This window comes from Gasterosteus aculeatus, chromosome 8, assembly GCF_964276395.1.
Source record: "Gasterosteus aculeatus chromosome 8, fGasAcu3.hap1.1, whole genome shotgun sequence".
NCBI classification, from domain to species: domain Eukaryota; kingdom Metazoa; phylum Chordata; class Actinopteri; order Perciformes; family Gasterosteidae; genus Gasterosteus; species Gasterosteus aculeatus.
The window spans coordinates 4,380,512-4,400,810 of NC_135695.1; the positions used below are offsets into that span (position 1 = coordinate 4,380,512).

Sequence of the window (20,299 nt, forward strand, 5' to 3'; positions counted from 1 at the left end):
TTGAACACAGACTTCATTTTAATCTCAACTACACGGTGGTAAAGTTTTGGGGTGGCATCTCGCACCACTGTGATGCTTCCGCGCTGACATAATCTGTCCATCATAAAACGTCACATGTTGTTTTTATAGTTTATGGAGGGAAGAGAAACCAAAGCCTGTTTGACGCATGGTAACAGGCTGTCAATTCTACATATAATATAAAATACTTCCACTTGAAGTCAAATGCGTGTTTTATAGATGTTAAAAGAGTTTACAATGTTGAGTAACTGAAAAAAAAAACTAACTAATGGTAATCCACTTGCAGGAAGATACACGGGACAGCACCATCTCTCTGCATACATCAGCAGATCGCTTCTACATCTTAGGCCTCTTCATACACACAAGTGAAACGTTACTTGGAAAAACCTACATATAAGAAACTACAAAAGCAGATGCTTCCATGCAAAGCAGGAGGGCTTCGCTGAAGGACTTGGGTAAAACGATATGCTGCAGCCTTCACAATCACAAGATCTTAATCCTGTTGAAGGTCTATGGGAAATTGTCAGACTAAACTAAGGACAATCCTTAGGAAGAATGCTGTTTATCCCTCTGGTTGAATTCCAGGTGCCTGGTGTTTTGGAGGCTCCCGGTCACCCAGATTCTATGTATTCTACACACACTACATACCTTTAGAATTGTCTTTTTGTCATTTTATCTTGGTTTTACACCAAGACAGGTTAGTTGCCCACTATATTCCACTGTTCACATCAACGAGGGCCCGTGAGACTGCTGACATGCCCTCTAAAGCAGAAACCAACCAAAGCCATACACGATTTAATAACGTCCTTCAATAAACGCTGATGTCGACTACTAGTTTTGGCGCTCCTGGTTGAAGCATTTAACCCCCATGTATCTCTAAAAAAGGTGAACTTGTCATTACATTTCAGTATTTGCATTTGGACTTGTTTGAGAAAATCATCCCACTGCAGAGTTGTGATTTGTGTGAGGCCTTCATGGAACCTCGGAAAATGTGTCATGTTGTACGTGCCTTCCTTCCTCCTGCTCACTTTTTCATTTCGAGTGCTTATGTAATGTTAGCCCATTTCAACTGGAATTCCATTTAATGCCTCATCTTTATTCATACAATTATATTGAATACGACATCATACTATTGCTGATTTACCTGCAAGAGTCACAACTAAGTTGAAGGTAAAAACAAATGACAGCGAAATGAAAAGTATTTTAGATATGAATTTTGAAATATCTTTGGCCTCAGAGCTCAAATGATGTTATAAAACTGACACGATATATATTTGTTTTGTATTGGCTCATTCTTTGGGTTCGTTCAAAGTATTTCCGACGGCACCTGAAGGCAACACCACTTCAGTAGACCCCCCCGCCCCCTCCTGCTCCCAGTGAAAACTGAGATAGTGAGGAAAGACCATGGAGGGAGAAAACTGGACGTGTTAACGTCAGCTGCTCCGCGGCACCTTTTTGCCCACTTTCAAAGCGCCCCAATGCGGCGACATCCGGTACGTGTTGCGCGTGCCGGTTAAAGCGTCGGAAACCGTAACATTGACCGACAGTCCGGCCGAGGTCGGTTAGCTCAACCCGACGAGGGTTAGCCCGCTGCGGCTAACCTAGCCTCTCTGCTAGCAAGAAGCGACACACACACACACACACACACAAAGCAGGCTAGTGGGAAAGTGGCGCCGCGGCGTGAAGTTACTCGTTATGTTGCCTCCCGGGATTAACTTCAGATACGGATGAGAAGGAGATCGGTGACCGGGGAACGACGAGAGCGACTGCGAGCCACACGACCACCGCCATGTCGGGGGTGATTCGCGGCTCCGGCAGCCCGCCTGAGTCCCGAGGCTGGCCCCACTCGGTGCTGCGGAGGCTCGGGGGCTTCTTCTTCCTCCTGCTGCTGGAGGGGGCCGGCGGCCTCGCCAACCCGAGCGGCACTTCTGGCGTCAACAACAACAACAACAACAACCAGCCGAGCGTCAACATATACATGAGTGTCGAGGAGGTGAAGAAGCTTTTGGGTAAGAAGGCCTGCGCGTACACACAGTTCTTCAAACTTTGTATCTATCTGTGTGTGTGGTCATACAGTTGTGTCAGTGCCCCCCCCCCCCTCCACATCTGCATTGGTCCTTCTAAAACACGACTGAAGTATCGCAAGTCGCTCTTCTCCTCCGGTGTGTGCGTGTAAACGTCCTTCGCCCCCCGGGAGAGGATTTCACTTTGAGCCGCAGTTTTCTGTAACAAAGTCTCCCTTGATGCTGTTGTCCATTACACATATGGACACTCGATAGCCTGAAATAATCATAAGATAACAGAGGGAAATACATTGACCTCTTGCCTGGAGTCCCTCGTGATTTGAGTAAATAGCTAAATAGTAATAGTAAGTAAATAGTGCCCAGCTGGGCTTTAATTGATTTTCATGAGCTGTGCCTTCAGTATTTAGTGTGACTATAAAGATCACGGTGTAATTCTCGATTTAAAAGAAACCGTACATGTCGTGTGTGTCGATCTTCCATCGTGTTCAATGTGCCACACACAAGAAAAAGCAGAATGTTCCATCAGTAAGAAAAGAGGCTGGAAGCCTCACAGCTGCTGTGTGCTTCAGCATCATCAACCAGGACTGGTGCAAAAGGAAGAAGTGACTTGACCTTACGGTGACGAAGGGTTTGGTGGGGGGGGGTTGGAATCCATCATGCAGCTGCAGGAGATGCACTAAGTTGTGTTATGATTTGGCGTGGCCGTATTAGGCTATTTGAACTACGCCATACACAGAGGTTTTCTTTAAAAGGTGGCTGGATCAGCAGAATGGACTGATTTGATTATTTTTCTTCACAGTTGGGCTGCTGGAAGTCAGTGTTTGCTATAAAAATGGCAAAATGTCCTTCATCCGGGTTCCAAGGTTGATGGTTTGGCCCCTGCCAGTTATTTCTGCTTTACTGTAGTTGGAACCAGTCATTTGCCACTCCGAGTGGCTCGTTTTTCAGGCTAATGACCGGGTGGAGGGGCCGGGGGGGGGCGCAGTGCCTTTGTGCAGGGAGGATGCTGATGTTGCACATTCTCCAATGGACCTGTGCGCTGTAAATCCATCATCAGCCTGGTAGCGGTGCATCCGCGTGCTTCCATCAGGTGGGCTTCAGGCAGATGCTGTTTTCAACAGGAAGTGGTGTTGCTTAACCCGTCGTGCTGTTGAGGCATTCAGGGCTTTTAAAATATGTAAATATATAAAGTATTAATCTACCTCTCACTCTTCTGTGTATATCTAAAAAATATCATTGCATGTCTCTCCTGCTCTTCCGTAATCTGACTCTCACGTGGTGAGGCCCTCTCAGGAGGACCGCTTGACTAAAATCAGTCAACGGGGATGATGGATAGGTGGAAAGGACTCTGAAGAAAGGTGATCTTTAGAGCGGGGCTACTTTGTGATTGACGGGTCACTTTCACAGCGTAACTCCTGACTTTGGGAGTTTCCATCAATCACTGTCTTACTGAGCATTTGATTACACTTGGCTCCGCCTCCTCGTGTCAGCAATGGTTGCAAAAAGCCCAGATGGGTGAGTACAAACCAATGGTAGACGCGTTCAAGGGAATCGTCAGCTCTGAGTACTCTTTTGGCAAAAGGCCTGTTATATTTAATCACATCTAAGGCAACAATTACCCAAAGTTCTAGTTAAGTATTAGCAAACGGGTCACATGGTCACATGGGGGCGGGTCACATTGGACCATGAAGCCTTGCTGTGCTCTCCCTCTTGGGTCCAGCAGCTGGCCTCGGAGCAGGTATGCGTCTAGATGAACTGAAGGAGTCATCGCGGATGCTGTTTGCATGCGTCTGATGGCGGGATGCATTCCTGCCCTCAGCTCCCGTATCCGCTGCGTCTCAACACCCGCATCCAGGGCTCCGACTGTGTCGCAGCCGCCGGCTCATGTTTCGCTACCTAAGCCGTAGAGTCAGTCTTTTGGGCTCCAAGGCAGTAGAAAGGTGTATCTAACCAATCTAAACGTGTTGCTGGTTGGACACACTGAGACGCAGAGAGGTGGAAAGTGGAAACGGCTGCTGATTCGACTTCGCCTCATTGATCCAACTTGCATGTGTGCACGAGTGTAGATTTCTGGAGCGTCAGGCGGGTCCACGATGCTCAGAACAGATAGTATCAAAAAGCATCAAATAAGGTCAGACGATCCAAACAAGTGGTTGAAAAGCCTCTCCGAGATCAGTTTGTCTTCACTCTGTCAGCGTAAAACCTGGTTACTGGGCCATCACGTAGCTGTGTTCTAGCCTGATACCCATGTTTTAGAGGGCTGTTAGGCTTTTTTTTTCCTTTTTTTTTAGGAGAGTGTTTCTTTTTAATGTAATATATCGATTTATTTTTTCACCAGTAACATATAAACTGATTATTACAGATCAGAGCAGTCAAGGGTTCCCCGTTTTCCAGGCAGAAAAGAAATGGTCCAGATGGACCAAGGCACCTGCCTCATGTCAATGTTAACCAAGAGGGATTTACAATGTTTTCACCTTTTGGTATTAAAGCTTGTTCGGATATGCAACTATAGCTCAAGGACCAGCGGGGAAGCTCTACATTCACGGGCCTATGACGTCCCTCAGGCTTCAGTAGCCCCCCTCTCTCTACTTCCTGGCATCCTGAGGGTCCACGTGATCATTTGGAAGATGAGGGATGAAGTCAAATGACCACGTCTGTGCTTCCGCTTGCTGTCCCCTGTAATAATGGCCCTTGTGGAGCCCAGTATTCCTCGGTAGAGCAGAAGTTTCTCCTGGGAAAGTAAGCACCAAGAGATTCTGTTTCTTTGTCTCGACGGCTTACTCGCCGCGGCAGTGAGTTCAAGCTAAAGCACAGCTGGGCCGAACAAGCGCTTTCCTGTTGAAATGCTTAAAGGGAAGAGAAGCAGCTTGTTGGCTCATTCTAATCGGACAAAACCTGGGATTACAGCTACCTCACATTTTGTGATCCAAACACTGTTTATTCCACTGACTTTTCTAGCAGGGGAAATAGCCAAAGTGAATATTATTTTCCACTCGCCCGACCAGTTGAGTGTTTCCGAGTTTGACTTGAATCTAGCTGAGCATGCACAAAACGGAACAGGGGTGTCAAACTCATTTTAGCATTGGGCCAGATACTGGGCCAGGCCATTAGAAATCATGTCCCGCCCAAATGGGCTGACTGGGGGGGGTTGGCGCGGACGGTCGACAGGGGCACGCAGTCATTTTCAAGCGGGCGCTGCTGCCTGGAGTCACGCCGTGGTGGAACAGGTCTAACACAGGGGTTCCCACTCTTTTCCGGCTCGCAAACTACTTTTCACCCAACTTTTCAATCCAACTCATGGCGATCGCCCCTCACCCCCCCCCCCCCCCCCTCCCCCGTCAGTTCGCCCGAATTCGAGCAGTAGCGGTGACCTCGTCTGTCCGAAGCGACCGCGCATGCCTCACCTGACATTTTCTTCAATGGAAGGGATCTACCTGCACTGCGTCTAATGCATGCGCTCACTCACAGTGCGACCCCCAGTGGACTTTTTAGGAATAGCAGCTACTTGTATAGAAATGCAATTTATGTCTTTCTGTATTTCTCACAATGGCGAAGTCATCCGGCGTCGCCACACTGGATTTGGCCCGCGCGCCTTGAGTTTGACACCTGTGGTCTAGAAGATATGAACTAAAATTGTCGCCGTGTTGCGAAGAGACGCCCTCTCCTCCTCCTCCTCCTCCTCCAGAGAGCTGAAAGGAAAGCGGGGGGCTTTGAAAAAGGAGGGCCTGTGACCAGCGAGGAGTGACTGACAGCAGCATTCATTTCCTTCAAGCCCTCTCCAAGGATCCTTGGGGTTGAATAGCGAAGCCCCCGCTTTCACCCCTTTTGTCTGAGAGCAGCAGCTCTCTGACAAAAGGTGGGTGTGTGTGCCTTACAGGAGCTTCTGTAACGTAAAACAAGCACACATTTCATAAATTGTCACTCGTGTGTTGAAATGTAAAATTATTTTTGTGCGCCCACAGCGAATGCCAGTTTTAGTGTAATTCCATTGAGACTGCTGCCATTTAGTGGCACCGATGTAATTCAGCTGTTATGTGGTGGAAATGAAGACATGAAGGAGTGGGAGATGTTGGAGTCAGATACTTCAAGCCTTCTTGTCTCTATTTTTACTACGGAAAACTTGGTAAACCAACTTTTTTATTATCGTGTAAAAAAGTGCAAAAACATGCGAGACTCCTCCCAAAAATACATCTCCTGAAGAGAGACCTCTGAAATGACCCAAAAGTTGTTAAGCTTCTTTTCAGTAAACCAGTTTGATATTTGTTGAGTAAACTAAGGAGCCCCTTTAAGCAACAAATAGCCACCAACCAGGAGCCTATGAAAGGCGCTCCTTCCATCACCCTCCTCCTCCCCCGCCTGCCCTCGGGGGGGCCGTGGAAATAAAGGAAGGAAACTGATGTATGGTTGCTTTGAAGCGAATCAAAGACCAACCGCACAGATTGGGACCTAATGTGTTTTTACTTTCTAGCTGAGAGACGCTTTCATATGCGAGGATTTCCTCTCCAGAGAAGGTGCGCTCCATGCTGGCGCTCCACATCTTCACTGCACCCTCCATGTGATCTCTGCACTTCAACACTGCTGCTTTTCTTTCAACCCCGGGACGCTCGTCCATGGGAAGCAAGTGAAAACGCCTCTATAGGTTTTACCTAGATTTTCCTCAAAAATCAGCAAAAGGAAATGTGAGTCTATGGGGGGTTGGGGGGGCGGCGTCTATGTCTTCTGTCAGAGTAAACCAGAGCGACTGCCGTGGCGTTCTTCTCGTTTCCCACAGAATTAGCTAATAGGCAGTAAGTGGGCGCCAAGATTCTTTGCAAACAATCACTGCGGGCCTTGTATGGGAATGAACCTCGTCTGCAAAATGTGTCACTGGAGGCCCGTCGCTCCGCTGAGGGGGGGGGGGCAGTGCAGTAGTCTGCATGTTCCCTACTACAGGACAACTCTGATGACGCTCAAGTCTCGTGCCAATCCTTCCGATTTTGTAATCAGGAGGAAGAGATGCCCTGAATCTCTGAGAGCAAACGGTGACGTGGGAGTACCGTCTTCTGGAGTGGATGGTTTTACTGCACAGGGTCGCTCCCGTAGGAGGGGTTTCAATGTTCAGATCTGCACTGAAGGGGATTGAATAGGTCGTCTTTCATACTATTGGATCATCATCTGTGTGAACAGTCTGGTCACTGAAATGTGAAAATAAATGTAATTTTTTTTTCTAGATCGTGTAAAGTTCTCTCGGGACATAATAATAATATCCTGGAAAAACATGGATTATGTGTTTGTTTTTCCGGCGCATGTTGGTGTGCAGCGCACTAGTCTGGTAGAACCCTGGCAATAATCTTACTTCATAAAGTAATATGTTAATCAACCTACAGGGTTACTTTTCATGATGTGTGTTTTTCTTACCAACCAACAGTTGTGAGTGACATCTTTTGACCTCAAGACCTTTGCTACATCCCCCCCCCCATCCCCCTGCCTGTGAATTTGTTTGCAGTTTCCAGTTGATAGTTTCCTTCCGGAGCTGTTTTTCTCCTTTCCATGGTTGAGGTCGGCGGCATCTTCCCAGTGCGGGGGGGGTTTTATCTCCCGACCACTCAAGGATGAAGGCTTCTGGAGGCCGAGTGTCGACTGTGCGCACAAGAAGGTCTTTGTCATATGCGTCCTGGACCGTACCACCTTTTGTTCTCCTCTTTCAAACCCGTCCGTTTGCAGGAGAACACTGCTGTAGATCTCAGTTTACAGAACCCCCAAACTCTCAGATAAAGTCAGATGCTGCAGTACGTCCTAGTTTTGTTGTGACATCTGTATAAAAGGAACAAGCATTTTATGTGGGTTTTCTTTTGTGTGCGTCGATGGCGAGTTCACCGTCTGTACAAGTAGAGACGTGGGAGGAGGGGGAGTCGGAGAGTAATCCTCTCGCCCCTCCCTCAGCCGAAAGAAGTGTCAACGTGCCCCGTGAGCAAAGCGCTTCCATTAGGAGGGCTGATTGTAGTGGGCCGTTTTTATGTGTTGAGGAATGTCATGAGGGCGTTAAGTGGAAAGAGCAGAAACGCTTCCTAAAACTGTACGTCAAACTATCTAAAAACATCTAGAAATTCATTTAAAACCTGCTGTGCGTTAATGGCTGAAGCTCCCCGAGTGTCAGCCCCAAAACACAAGCAAAGACCTGGAAATGAGCAAGACATGTGTCCTTTAAAGGCCCCACACTTCTCTTTGCACTGGTGCTTTTCCACTCGGCACAGCGCTGTCACATGCTAAAGCGATCAGAAAAGCTGTGTTTACAGCAGTCAAAGGACCAGCACCAGTCAAAGGAAGCGAAGGCGAGCACTGCACTGCCCACGCGACAGCATAATCAGCCCATCAAGCCACTCGTTGATCTCTGATGTCATTTCATTTACCAGGTTGCAGCGGTGATTTTAGCAGTTGGTTGTTATGGTTGCGTCTCGCGTGCGGGGCGAATGATCCATCCGTGAAGCCTCTTTTTAAACAAACGTGGTTGTACAAGTCCGAATGTGCTCGCTGATTAAGTGACTTACTGACTTCTTATTTAGAATAAGTTTAAAAAAAAAAGGGTTTCCAGAGACGTTGATGAACGAGTGCACCGATCGATTATTTGGGTTCATTTGACTAATATTTGCTGCAATCTATTTCACATTGTGCTAAAATATGAAACTAGAGGATTTACTGTAAACATAGTTAGATTTTAGTCATTATTCCTGGAACTACGGGTACTTTCAGATCGGTGCCGGAGCTCCAGCGTGTTCCACCGCAGCTATTGTTAATCCCTTGACACCGGCATGGAGAAATGGAAAAGTCCTGCAGGAAATAATCCCTCAAAGCACTAACCGTTGCCAAGTCATCGTGCCGGAATCCAGAACCGTGTTGTTCATTTTCCAGCAGCAGCAGAGAGGCCCTGGATATGTCGCTACCGGACGCTAACTAGAGACAAGCCCGATGACATCTTCTGCCAAGTGCCGTCCCGTTATTCCACGAGGACGAAACTGCAGCGCGTGGTTCCACTTCTTTATTCCCCCAGTCTGAGGACACTAACCGGCCCCTCATGTTCCTTTTTTGAAGTTGATTGCAGTTTGGGGGGAACGTGGGAGGGTCCTCTTTGGGCCGTTCATGCCTGGTTGCAGAGTTACATTTATTATCAAGGCCACACGTTGAGAGGAGGGAGGCAGACGGGGCTTGCAGAATTATCCCGTCGTGTGCACGCATCTGTGGCCTCTAGTGCCTGCACAGGTATATTTATGTGCACAAAATTTCAGTGACGCAGCCTTTTCCAATTGTCGAGTTGCTTATTTAAAAGCATCTAGAGCAGGGGTGGGCAAACGTTTTGGCTCAGGGGCCACATTGACTTTTAAAATTTGACAGACGGGCCGGCCGGTATCAGATGGATGGAGAGTGTTTATGTCGACCAATATAAATGATAAGTCAAAGCCAATAACTAAAAAGTAAAGTGAACATTTTTACATTACATTGCATTTCAGCGGGAACAGTGTTGTTACTCCCCCTTTTGTGCCAGTGCATGATAGTTTGGTGTCAGCTTTCTTCTGGCAATTCTCAGGACAGATCTGAGATGTTCATCCGTTAACTGGGATCTGTGGCGTGATTTGTTGGTTTTCATCACGCTGGACGTCTGCTCACACGCGTAAGTAGAGCCAAACAACAGCAGCATCGTCTGTTTGCAAACTTGGCTTCGCTTAGTGAAGCATAGAATTCAGCCAGGAGGAGGTTGAACTTCTCCTTTAAGACGGCGTCACATTGAAGATCAATGAGTTCCAAGTCAACTTGGCTTTGAAGGCTCTCACTCTCTCATTTGTGTACATTTTCATGAACAGACTGATCTTTCCCTTGTAGCTTCATGTTCTGCTCATTCATGTGTGTCAGTGTGTCCACAGCAAAATCACAAAGCCAACCTGCGTCGCTCAGCTTTGGAAAACCCGATTGTTATACTGAGCGCGCAGGGCGGCGCAGTCCCGTGGGTCTGATGTGCGTTCGTTTTTGCCGTATAAAACGGACCATGTCCCCGTGGCGCGCTTGCCTGTGTGGGGGGTGAGCGGCGCAGACAGCAGCAGCTGGACTCGCAGCCTGATGCGGCGCAGAAAGCACGGCACCGCTGTCCTCTGACGCACGGCACGTAAAGACCGCCGTAACGCGTCTCCGTTCCCGACTTGAGTTAAGAAACATCGATGCTGGTCTTTTGCCGCCATCGTGCTTTGGGAAACTCCAGTCGGAAACGGAGAAGTGTTACAGCGGTCGTTACTATAATTTATAATTCATAATACTCGGCGGGCCGGATCAAAACGCCCAATGGGCCGGGTCCGGCCCGCGGGCCGTATGTCCAAAAACTTTATTATTTAGTATTCAGATTTACTGTTTCGCATTGTGCCTCATCAGTTCTCCGATGCAAAAGGCCGTTAAAAGCTGTAAAAGTGGACAACCCACCTACTCAAAGTTAACGACCAACTACAAAAGAGACGGCGCTATTAGTGGGCTCCGTGGATCGAGGTCGAGTCGCGTCAGTCCATGTGTCATTTGGATAGGGGCCACCTTGCTTGTTCGCCCCCGGGATCAGTGGAGGGATGGGTGTGAAAGGGTGAATGATGAGATGTGGTGAGTGAAATGAGATGTGCAAGTAGTGTCTGTTTATTACAGCATAAGAAAAACCCTGGTGATTCATCTTGTAAACATGTTCTAATGGGAACCCAGAGTACGAGCATGAGCCTGAAATGAGCACAATGTCCCCTTAAAGTTTAAATTAATGTCTCATAACTAACACATTTTTTGTACATGCAAAGACCTACTTTTTCATTTGAACCATTGGTTTTAGTAAAGATGAACAAGTAGCAGTTTCTTAGTAAATGGAAAAGGCTGGACTTTGATTATGACTCTGATCCAATACCTGCTATAAATATCATGATACCGATACTTACAATACCACAAATACTGGTATATTCAACTATATTAGTAATACATTATGTTTTACCAGCTGGTTCTTGGCCAGCTTTCTAAACACTTAACAAACTATTAGTATAAATGAGAACTACACGGTACCACCATTGATACCACCACGCGAGGCCGCGTCTCCCCTGAGATTCCTCGCTGTGAGCTCGCGCTTTGCAGCCCCGCCTCCTGTCAGTCAATGCGTGCAAGCAGCATGACTCAGCGGAGCAGTGAGCGTGCTGTTCTAAGGAAGTATTGATACTAAAAATGTTTCTTATTGTTTTTAATGTACTTTTTTGGGATCGATACAGCAGCACAACATTTGTTGGACACTAGTTTATGCAACACCCCCCCCCCCCCCTCCCCCCTCCCCCCTCCGAGTTGGTAAACGCCCGAGAATGTTTTTAATTGAGCCAATGTGAGAAAGGTCTTTGAGCCGGATCTCTGAGGCAGCCCGAGGGTATCTGGGGAGCCTGGGCACATTCTTCCCCTCTTTAAACTAGATACTCACAGCCTGACAGACGGACGCTTTCAAGGACTGATAGCTCTGCCTCGAGCCAGGGTCGGGGGGGTTTCACCATTACAACATGAGACATTGGACATGCAGGACTGTTTGATGCAGCAGGGAGAGCGAAAGCCTTGCTTTGGCTCGACTTAACTGACGACTGCGCGTTGTCTGAGGCATTCCGACCCCTTCCTCTTGACCCTTCCCCTGGACAATCGGGTTTCCTGCATCCAAAATTGCAATCATATATGGATGTCGTCACTTGGACGTTTTTGAAGTGTTTCACTTTGGGCGCTTAGAGGTCTCGAGTACAAACAGATGTGGTTGGTCCATCTCCTTTATTGTGGAGACCCCCACCCCCCCTAATCCAGGCTGGCAGTGTGGGTGGATATCTGAGCATTCTCCTCAGGCTGTGTTTAAATCCGCCTCTGTGTTGTCTTCAATGCCCGGTGTGCTGTTCTTTCTCCTCCTTGTGGATTTCCCAAGATATTTCTCATAAGATCCAACGTTACGCTCTGTGCCCTCCACAGGCCTAGACGCAGAGCTCTACTACGTGCGAGACGACGTGGTGAACCACTACGCGCTCTCCTTCACCCTGCCGGTGCCCAGCGAGACCAACAGCCTCCACTTCTCCTGGCATTCCAAGACCAAGGTATGTCTCCGGGTCACTTATCGATCCGCCACGTCGACACGCGCAAGGCATTCCTGTGCTGATGGCTTCCCTCCGTGTGCAGGTGGACTACCGGCTTGGCTTCCTCATGGAGAACCCCGTTGCCATGGACCAGCCGCGGAGCAACATCTCCACTCAGGGGGAGGTGCCCCGTGTTCCCTCTGGTTTGTCAAATACCGACCTTTTAGTTCTCGTGGATCCCAGGATCCCACATGCTTTCAACATGGGGTTTTAAATCTAACCGTGTCAGTGGTAGTTTTTTGAGAATGATGTCGCGTTTTAGTTGCAACTCAGTAACGCAGCAGTTTTCTATTAAAAAACACTTGGGTATTTTGTGGAGCTTGAGACCTTATGTTAAGGCTGGCCCATAAAGATACTTCAAACCAGCATTAGATTTTGCAGTTTGGTGCACTAACATTCGGAAAATGAAGAAGAGCCGCACACTTTGAAGTATTTTAGCCCCATTCAAATTAGGGGAGGTCTGCGGTGCCCTTCATCGATGTCTAAGGAGGGCTGGATACAGCTACAGAGGGCCGGGGGGGAGCATGAACCCTAAAAAGGTTGTCTTCCGAGTATAAAATGACCCCGCGCAGGCGCAGTGGAGCTTCCTTCATCACCACCACTTGGCCCTCAGTCCAGCATCTGTTTGATTAACATCAACACAGGAAGAAAACAACTCCAAACAAACTGCTGCCATCCAGGATCTATAAACCTGCTCATTACTTTGTTATATTCCCTCGTTTTATCCACATAAAAGTGAAAAACGCTTCAAAGTCTTCATCCGGTTGGAGGTCATGTCAGTCGGGTCTCTGGATGGGGTCGTTTGTGTGGCGCCATGCGGCTCCAGCGCTGGGTGCTACCAGGGAGTCTGTCTGCAACTACAAACATAAACAGCTCAATTCCTTTCAAGAATGGACCTGGACGCGAGGGCCTTCTTAACGAGGCCTATGGTGCTTCAGTCAAGATATGGAGTGGCTTGAACCTCAACACCTGTTTTGGTGCCTGACTTGCGTCTCTGTATGTTGCCTGGCAACTGGTTGCTCTTGCAAATGTCTGATAAAACAGGATAGAAGCGGTGTAAACGGGGAAGTTACACACTTCTGTCCAACTCAATATAAACTAGTCACCCAAAGCCACTATTCAGCAGTCTCAAGCATCTCCAACGTGTGTGTGTGTGTGTGTGTGTGTGTGTCTCTACAGTCTTCAGAGTGGACCTCCTCTGTTCCGGCAAAGTGGATGGAGAGGCCGTTTTGACGGTGCAGCTCAATCTGACCGTCCACGCCAACAACTACACAGTGCTGGACTTCAAGAGGAGGAAAATGTGCTACAAAAGTGAGTCTGTTTTGGTGGTCCGCTCATAAGGTGGTGCAGACATGTACAGCTTTTTGGTGTCGTGCATTCGGCTCTGTGCTATTTTCAAATCTTGAGATGATTGCCTGTGGCCAAGAGGCTTCTGGCCATGTTCCCCTCGGAAGCAAATGTATCCGCCGTCTTATTTTGAGCATGAGTGATCTTCGCTGCCATAAGATTCTTTGTGTTCCCGAGGAGCTCGGAGGTGCAGGGACGTGCTCTGAGCTCATTGTCGTTTTGAACTGCAGGAACCCAGAGATTGTTTTTTAGGAACTCGGGCACTTAATGTCAAGAAATGCTATTTCAGGTTTGATTGGCTTGGCTTGTGAGGTTGTCCTTTTCCTGTCAAATGGGAACTATCGGCGTTAAGAAACACACTTCTCTCTCCTGCTTTTTTAAATCTCTTTATCTTATCGGTTTGAGGACTAAGTACACAGGAGTAGAAGCTCGTTTAATGTCATTGGCTCTTCAATGACCGTAATGTTATGTCTTATGCTATTCTCCTAATGACAGGATCTACAGATTTGGGACTAACTTTTCGTGACTAAAGCAGCAGAAAAAAGGCAACGCTTCAATCATCACCTTCTAAGACCGCCATTTAGCCGTTTGGTGGTTTTTATTTCCCTTTGAGGCTTCCGCATTTTCTTCTTTCAACACAGAAAAAAATGCCACAGAAAAACATTTGTAAATCACACAGACCACATTTACAGCGTTATAGTTGTGTGTGCGAAACTGGCTTCTCACACTTGGCGGTTGCTTTTTTATGCTCATCGGGCCGATCTTATATGTGTAACTGTGTTCCAGCCTCTTTATTAGGATGTATCAAAATACTGACCGTGAAAACTTATGAGTGCATGTTTGTACACACCACTTATCTGAAGCATTGAAATATTAGAATGGGGTTGTTTTTTCACAGCAGTGGCCCTCCTGCGAGGTTTTATTTTCTGGTCTTTTTTGGTGTGCAAATAACGAGATGGCATTTATTTAACTAAATCTATAATTATGTAGCTGGATGTTGAATATGTCTAACTGTTGCGCACACGCAGAGAATTCACTGTTGCGCCAACATCTCAGGCCTCTACGAGAATCGTCTGTACAAGCAGTACAAAAGAATCAGTTTAAAGGGATAGTTTGTGTTCAGCGCCTCAGACCTTGGCTGTCGCTTTAATCTTTGCAGCCTGTTGGCGATTTCTCATGTTATTGTGAACAAACATGAAACCTTCTCACCTACAGACGAGGTCTGTCCGTCTGTTCGGGAACTTCAACACCTTCAATTAAAGACTTATGTAATTGGGAGCCATATTTTTTACTAGTTCATAGTTACTATATAAAGTAAATAGTTGTGTGAGTGAAGTCTGCCATTCAATTGTCAGAAGAGTTGATGTATCGATTGTCCTTCCTGCTCCCTCTGTGAACAGGATTAGACGACCAGAAGAGTCCCGTCCCCCTCAACAACAGCACTCTGCCACGGCCGGACTGTGAGTACTCCCCTCCGCCTCAGGCTCCGCGCGTCCTAGTCGGCCCGATAAGACAGCGGCCAAGTCCCTGTATGTGGCCCTGCAAATTACCATCATCGTAGGATTCATTCTCCTGTTGAATTGCACTCCCTCCCCCGCCCCGTCTCCCTTGGAGTGGCTGGCCTCTTCCAGTAGGATTTATGCAGCTTCTTTGTGCCCCAGTAACAAAGTGCCATTAGAGGTTGCTCTCCCTTCTGCTTGGGTAGGCCCGAGGAACCTGGGGCCCTCCGATGAGAGAACCTCTCGGACTGGATGCCGAGCAAAGCCTCTACTCTTCCGCGTCTATTCCATTAACCCTAAGTGGAGCCCCCCGCTCGCGTCTGTCTCATCGCCTTAACCCATGTCTTTGCTCTGCAGTTGAGGCTCTGGCTGAATCGAGGACGGTATTTGCGTGCCAGTTTCCCCATATACCGTGTCTGATTGTTAACGTGCGGCTTGCTTTCATCAGATGGCGTGACCACCACCCCCACCACCTCCACCCAGGTGTTCTACATAAGCGTCAGTGTCTGCTGCATTGTCATCTTCCTGGTGGCCATCATCCTGGCCATCCTGCACCTGCACAGCATGAAGAGGGTGGAGATGGAGGACAGGTTGGTCTTTTTGTTATGTATGCCAACGAAGCTGGAACACTGATGAAAAGCAGCACAGCGGACTTACAGCCACGTTGTAGAAGCTACGCTGCCATTCGGAGCCCCGCAAGAATAGGCCGTCTCCACGGAGACCATTGCACCAAGTTGAAACCTGCGCGTATGTGTGTTGTTCACGTCCTGTGGTTCCCACTCCAGATGGCTCCGCTGGTCAGCGCACATCGATGCAAACCGTTAGGACAGTGGTACATTTAGGATTGTATGACGGTTGTTTTCTTGCATTCTTTGGAAGTTTGTCTAAATTTAGATGCTGTAATGTTGTTGGGCCAAAGTGGCTTAATGTGATCCCGTTGCTCGATGGGATCCTTGTTATACGAGAATATCCTGTATGTATGCCAACTTCAGAGCCTCTGATTAAAAAATAACTCCAGTTTCTGATAAGCAGCAGGTCCATCGTTGAGAATTTTTTTTGAATTCCTCACATTTTGCTAGTTTTTACTCAAATGTGAATGACCCAGTTTTTAAACGAGGATGGGCTTAAGTTAAAGGTCCGGTCAAAGAGCAGGCCGCAGCTGCTTTAAAGATCAAAATGAGCCTGGTTTGATCAGAAGTGGAGATTTACACATTGCTGAATTAAAACACACTTATTTTTCATAAGAATAGTTGTTATGAATCGTTTTCACCGCTGTGAAATGGTCTCTGGTCGTCGTACCTGACCCGACTTGCAACTTGGAAATGCAATTTAATAAATATGTGTACTGGGAAGATGTTCAATTACATTTGACAATAATCATACAATATGACTCAAATCAGGAGGGTAATTTGGTGTAATTCCTCTACATTTAATCAATTCTTCTAGACTTCAGCAGGTACGTTTAATACTCTGCAGGAGTTCATTGCTTCTGATTGAGGCAGTCGCCACATAATCAAGACCGCCCTGTCTAGTGAATCTACTTCTTTTAAACTAGCTGGACTTTACACACTAATTTAGAAATGAATTTTGTAACTGCCGGTGCCTGTGAATAACTACTTCATGCTCTTCCTCTGCCGTGTTCAGCGTGAGTGACAGCGGCAGCTCGCAGGGCCTGTCCCAGCCGTCCACCCAGACCACACAGTACCTGAGGGCGGACACTCCGAACAACGCCGCCCCCGTCACCAGTAAGAGAATTCCCTCCTTCACTCTGCTGTACCCAAAAGGGCAGTGAGGCCGCCACACGGTTCAGGTTAAGAACATTCTTGTAGAGGTGATCACACTGCAGAGACGACGCCTTGGCGGGCTTAAGTACATTCAGGCGGATTCGCTCTCTCGTCACGTTGGCATGTGCATGCTTTTCTCAATGCGATAATCCACCCAGTTAGCTTAACGAGTGTCATAAGACTGTAATGAAGGAGCTCAGCAGGGATGTGCTCTGTGTTTTCCTCGCTGCGGCTCATGTGACCTTCTGAGCGGCGTGTTGACGTGCGCGCTGTGGGCTCCGCTTCAGGCCAGCTGCTCAACCGTGAGGGAAGCACAAGCTCTGTTGGAATGGATGATGCGTGGTGGGAAACGCGTAGCGTGACATATTTATAGTAAAGTACACTCCGCAACCATAGAACTGTTGGGATTTCAGCCATAGCGCACTTCCTCCAGCAGAGCTCTTTGTTAGTGCTCTTAGGTGGCACAGTGATTACTCACACAGCCTTCTGTTGTCTGCCACTCGCTGTAATCATGGGCAAGTCTGTAATGTATTAGTGAATGGAAGAAAACATAGCATGCTTTGCATTTTAAACATGGCACGGATCAATTTTCTGTTTGCCATGTGGATTTGGCGGTTTATTTACTGTGATTCCAGTGTAAGTGATTGGGCCTTAAAATGGGAATCAGGGTTGCAACGATTAAAGGGCCGCTATGTTTGCAACAGCTGACTTTTTGACAAATATTTCAGTATTTGCCTGATCATAATACACCAACCACCTATTTCACAGTGCATACCGATGCTTCCCTGTGGTTCCTTTTTTTGGTTCCATGTAAGCAACAGATCACTTTGTGTTTCTAGGGAGGATCAGTGCCTCTCAAGTCTTCCTCTTGAATACAACATGTGTTGTATTCTGCAAGCGAAGGAAAACGGGGACATGAAGCAACACTTTGTTCCTGTGTGACGCACTACGAATTAAGTTGAGCTGGTCTGAAAAAAGTCAAATATTAAGGACATCAATACCTCCATGAGTGAGTGAGCAATACTTTAATGTATGCCAACAATGTAGCGGGAAAAGCTCTGCAAATCCCACCGTCCCCCCTAAACCCCGAGACCTGACCTCTGACCCCTCGGGGACGGACGTCTCCTGGTAAATGGCTGAGTGTGAGATTCTGTGAGGGCTTGAAATGGTGGAAATATGAATGGCACAGCACTTTGCTGCCACATGGCAAGTCGGCATGACAACATCTAATAATATGATTTATAATTAGGGTATTTATTTGATATATTTCACTCGTCTTCATGGCTCTTTCCTCATAAGACGAGACGTCATTTTAAATAATGTTGTACTGATTTTCGTCACAACAGCTTGAATGACAAAATTAAATATTTGGGTTACTTGGCAATGACCTGTGGCTAATTCATCGAATACTGACTGGTTCATTAACGGTTAAAAATGTCTGCCACAGAGCCACTAACCGGCTATGCTCCATATATAACAACACACTGGCTGTGTCCACTGGGAACATCTGCCCACCAGAACCTCCAAGGGTCACTTACAGATAAAAATAAGTGAAATAAATTGCCGCACAACTGCTGCAGAACACAAAAGTTATTATGACCCATCCTTGTACTCCAACATTATCAAAAGCACCATTTCTTCTCTGACCCTTTCAAAGTTTTCCTGTAAGATAATTGAAGGAAATGTTTTTTCCCAAATGTTGATGTCCTGGCAAAGTATTTGTCAGCGAGATTCCCAGGTACTTTCCTCTAGAGGGGCAGCTGTTCATACAATGGAAGCAGGAATGCATCTGTAGTCAAACCTCATCTTGACCTCACGTACACATTCATACCTGCTGTTCATGTGACATGCGTCCTGCTGCCTTATTGTGACTCTGCGATCCTCTGTTGCCCTCTTGTGGATACAAACCCACATCTCACCTGCTGTGCATTTTCTTTGACCCCCCCCCCCCCCCTCACCCACGCATGGCTTGTTTGATTTGAAGCGGTGTGTATGAGTGGACAATGTACAAACACGCCAGTAGGCATCAATCCATTCGCTCGGGTCGTGTTGTAATTTGGGTGAGCTATCCATTAAACCACCTCTTTCTCTCACCCCCCCCTTCCCACCCCTCAACCTCTACTGCCTCCCTTGTCATCAGACAATCACCCTGGTTCTGCACCCATACTCCAGCTTGCTGCCACCTCCTTCCAAAACCCCGGCGCCCCCCCACACGAAACCAAAAGTAAGTTCCAGTCGAGCCGCAGAGACGAGTTCACACGATCATCATGTGCTCGCTTAAACACTCTGAACGCTTCAACCCCGGCCTCGACGTACTAATAGTGAAAAGAATTACTACACTTCTTCAATAATCTTAGATGACAGATGGACGGATTTATCTGATTTGTCGTGAATACATTGTTTAAGAAAATGTATTTGGTGTAACTCAAGTTGTTCACTACACTCCCCCCTCATCCGTTCGGAGACCCAACTACCTGCGTCTGTTTAACGGTCTACATTATATTATTATAGGTCCGGCCACTCACCAGTATATAAAATACACACTTAAGTGCAGTACTAGTTATGATTCTCCAATTAGATTATATTACATACATTATATTATATTACTTCATTTTATATATATATATATATATATATATATATATATATATATATATATATATATATATATATTATATACTTTCTGCATAGTGAGCCCTTTTGGTCCTTGACATTTAGTTTGATGCACAACTTTAGTTGTAACAGTATTTTTACGAACACATAAATATCAGAATAGTTCCATCACGGAGTAGGGCAGCAGCACTCGTCTCTGGCTGTGGTCATACTACCCCCCCTCAGGCTTTCTATGCATTCCTTTGCTCTGGATTGGGGAGTATTTTTGCTAGAAAATAGGTTTCCTCTGTGTGTTCGCCATGTGTGTTCCTACTGTCATTATTTATTTCTGTATGTTTTTTTTAATCCTCATATCACACCCTTTGTATTCTCCATCATTCTCTGCAGAGAATACATGTTACTCTCCGTTTGACCTGTAGGGGGCAGCATTGACCTGTACTGTGTGTCACTATACGATCAGCAGATATGTAACCTTTTAGTCACCGTAACTTTACCCGGCGCCTCCCCTCTGTTCTATCAACGCGCAGCGCTCGGGGAGGCCGGCAGTTTACCTTGAGTCGTCCCTCATCACTGACATGTTGTGAAACACAACGTGTGTTGATGTAATAAGGGACGTTTTTTTTGTGTGTCTGTGGGGAACTTTGTTTAGAATAAAATCACTTCTCCTCAGCAAGCCAGCAGCTAATGCCGGAGTGAGTACTTATATGGGAGGTTATGTGTATAATTATGATTCTGTAACACTGGACGCTGATGCAACGTGTGCCTGCTGAATCCAAAGGCTGTTCTCCTCAGGGACACTTGGTTTCCCCTGCACTAATCCGGGTCACAGGACGTGTCAATCCCCCTTTTATTATGTGATTTGTTTACATGTAGGTGTG

The 20,299-nt window shown here is 46.9% G+C and overlaps 1 protein-coding gene across 2 annotated transcripts in view; it reads left to right on the plus strand.

Moving 5' to 3' along the window:
• Positions 1–1,361: 1,361 nt before the first annotated feature.
• The window catches only part of ryk (receptor like tyrosine kinase), a 30,092-nt gene continuing 11,154 nt past the window's right edge, over positions 1,362–20,299 (plus strand). Inside the window, exons 1-8 of one of the 2 annotated variants that reach the window (XM_040183346.2) lie at positions 1,362–2,027; positions 12,018–12,139; positions 12,222–12,321; positions 13,358–13,489; positions 14,926–14,985; positions 15,473–15,614; positions 16,669–16,769; positions 18,949–19,032. In XM_040183346.2, coding sequence (XP_040039280.2) covers positions 1,808–2,027; positions 12,018–12,139; positions 12,222–12,321; positions 13,358–13,489; positions 14,926–14,985; positions 15,473–15,614; positions 16,669–16,769; positions 18,949–19,032 — 961 coding nt within the window. In that variant the 5' untranslated portion in view covers positions 1,362–1,807. The remainder of the gene's footprint in view (positions 2,028–12,017; positions 12,140–12,221; positions 12,322–13,357; positions 13,490–14,925; positions 14,986–15,472; positions 15,615–16,668; positions 16,770–18,948; positions 19,033–20,299) is intronic. The other variant, XM_078107611.1, reaches the window with a different exon arrangement.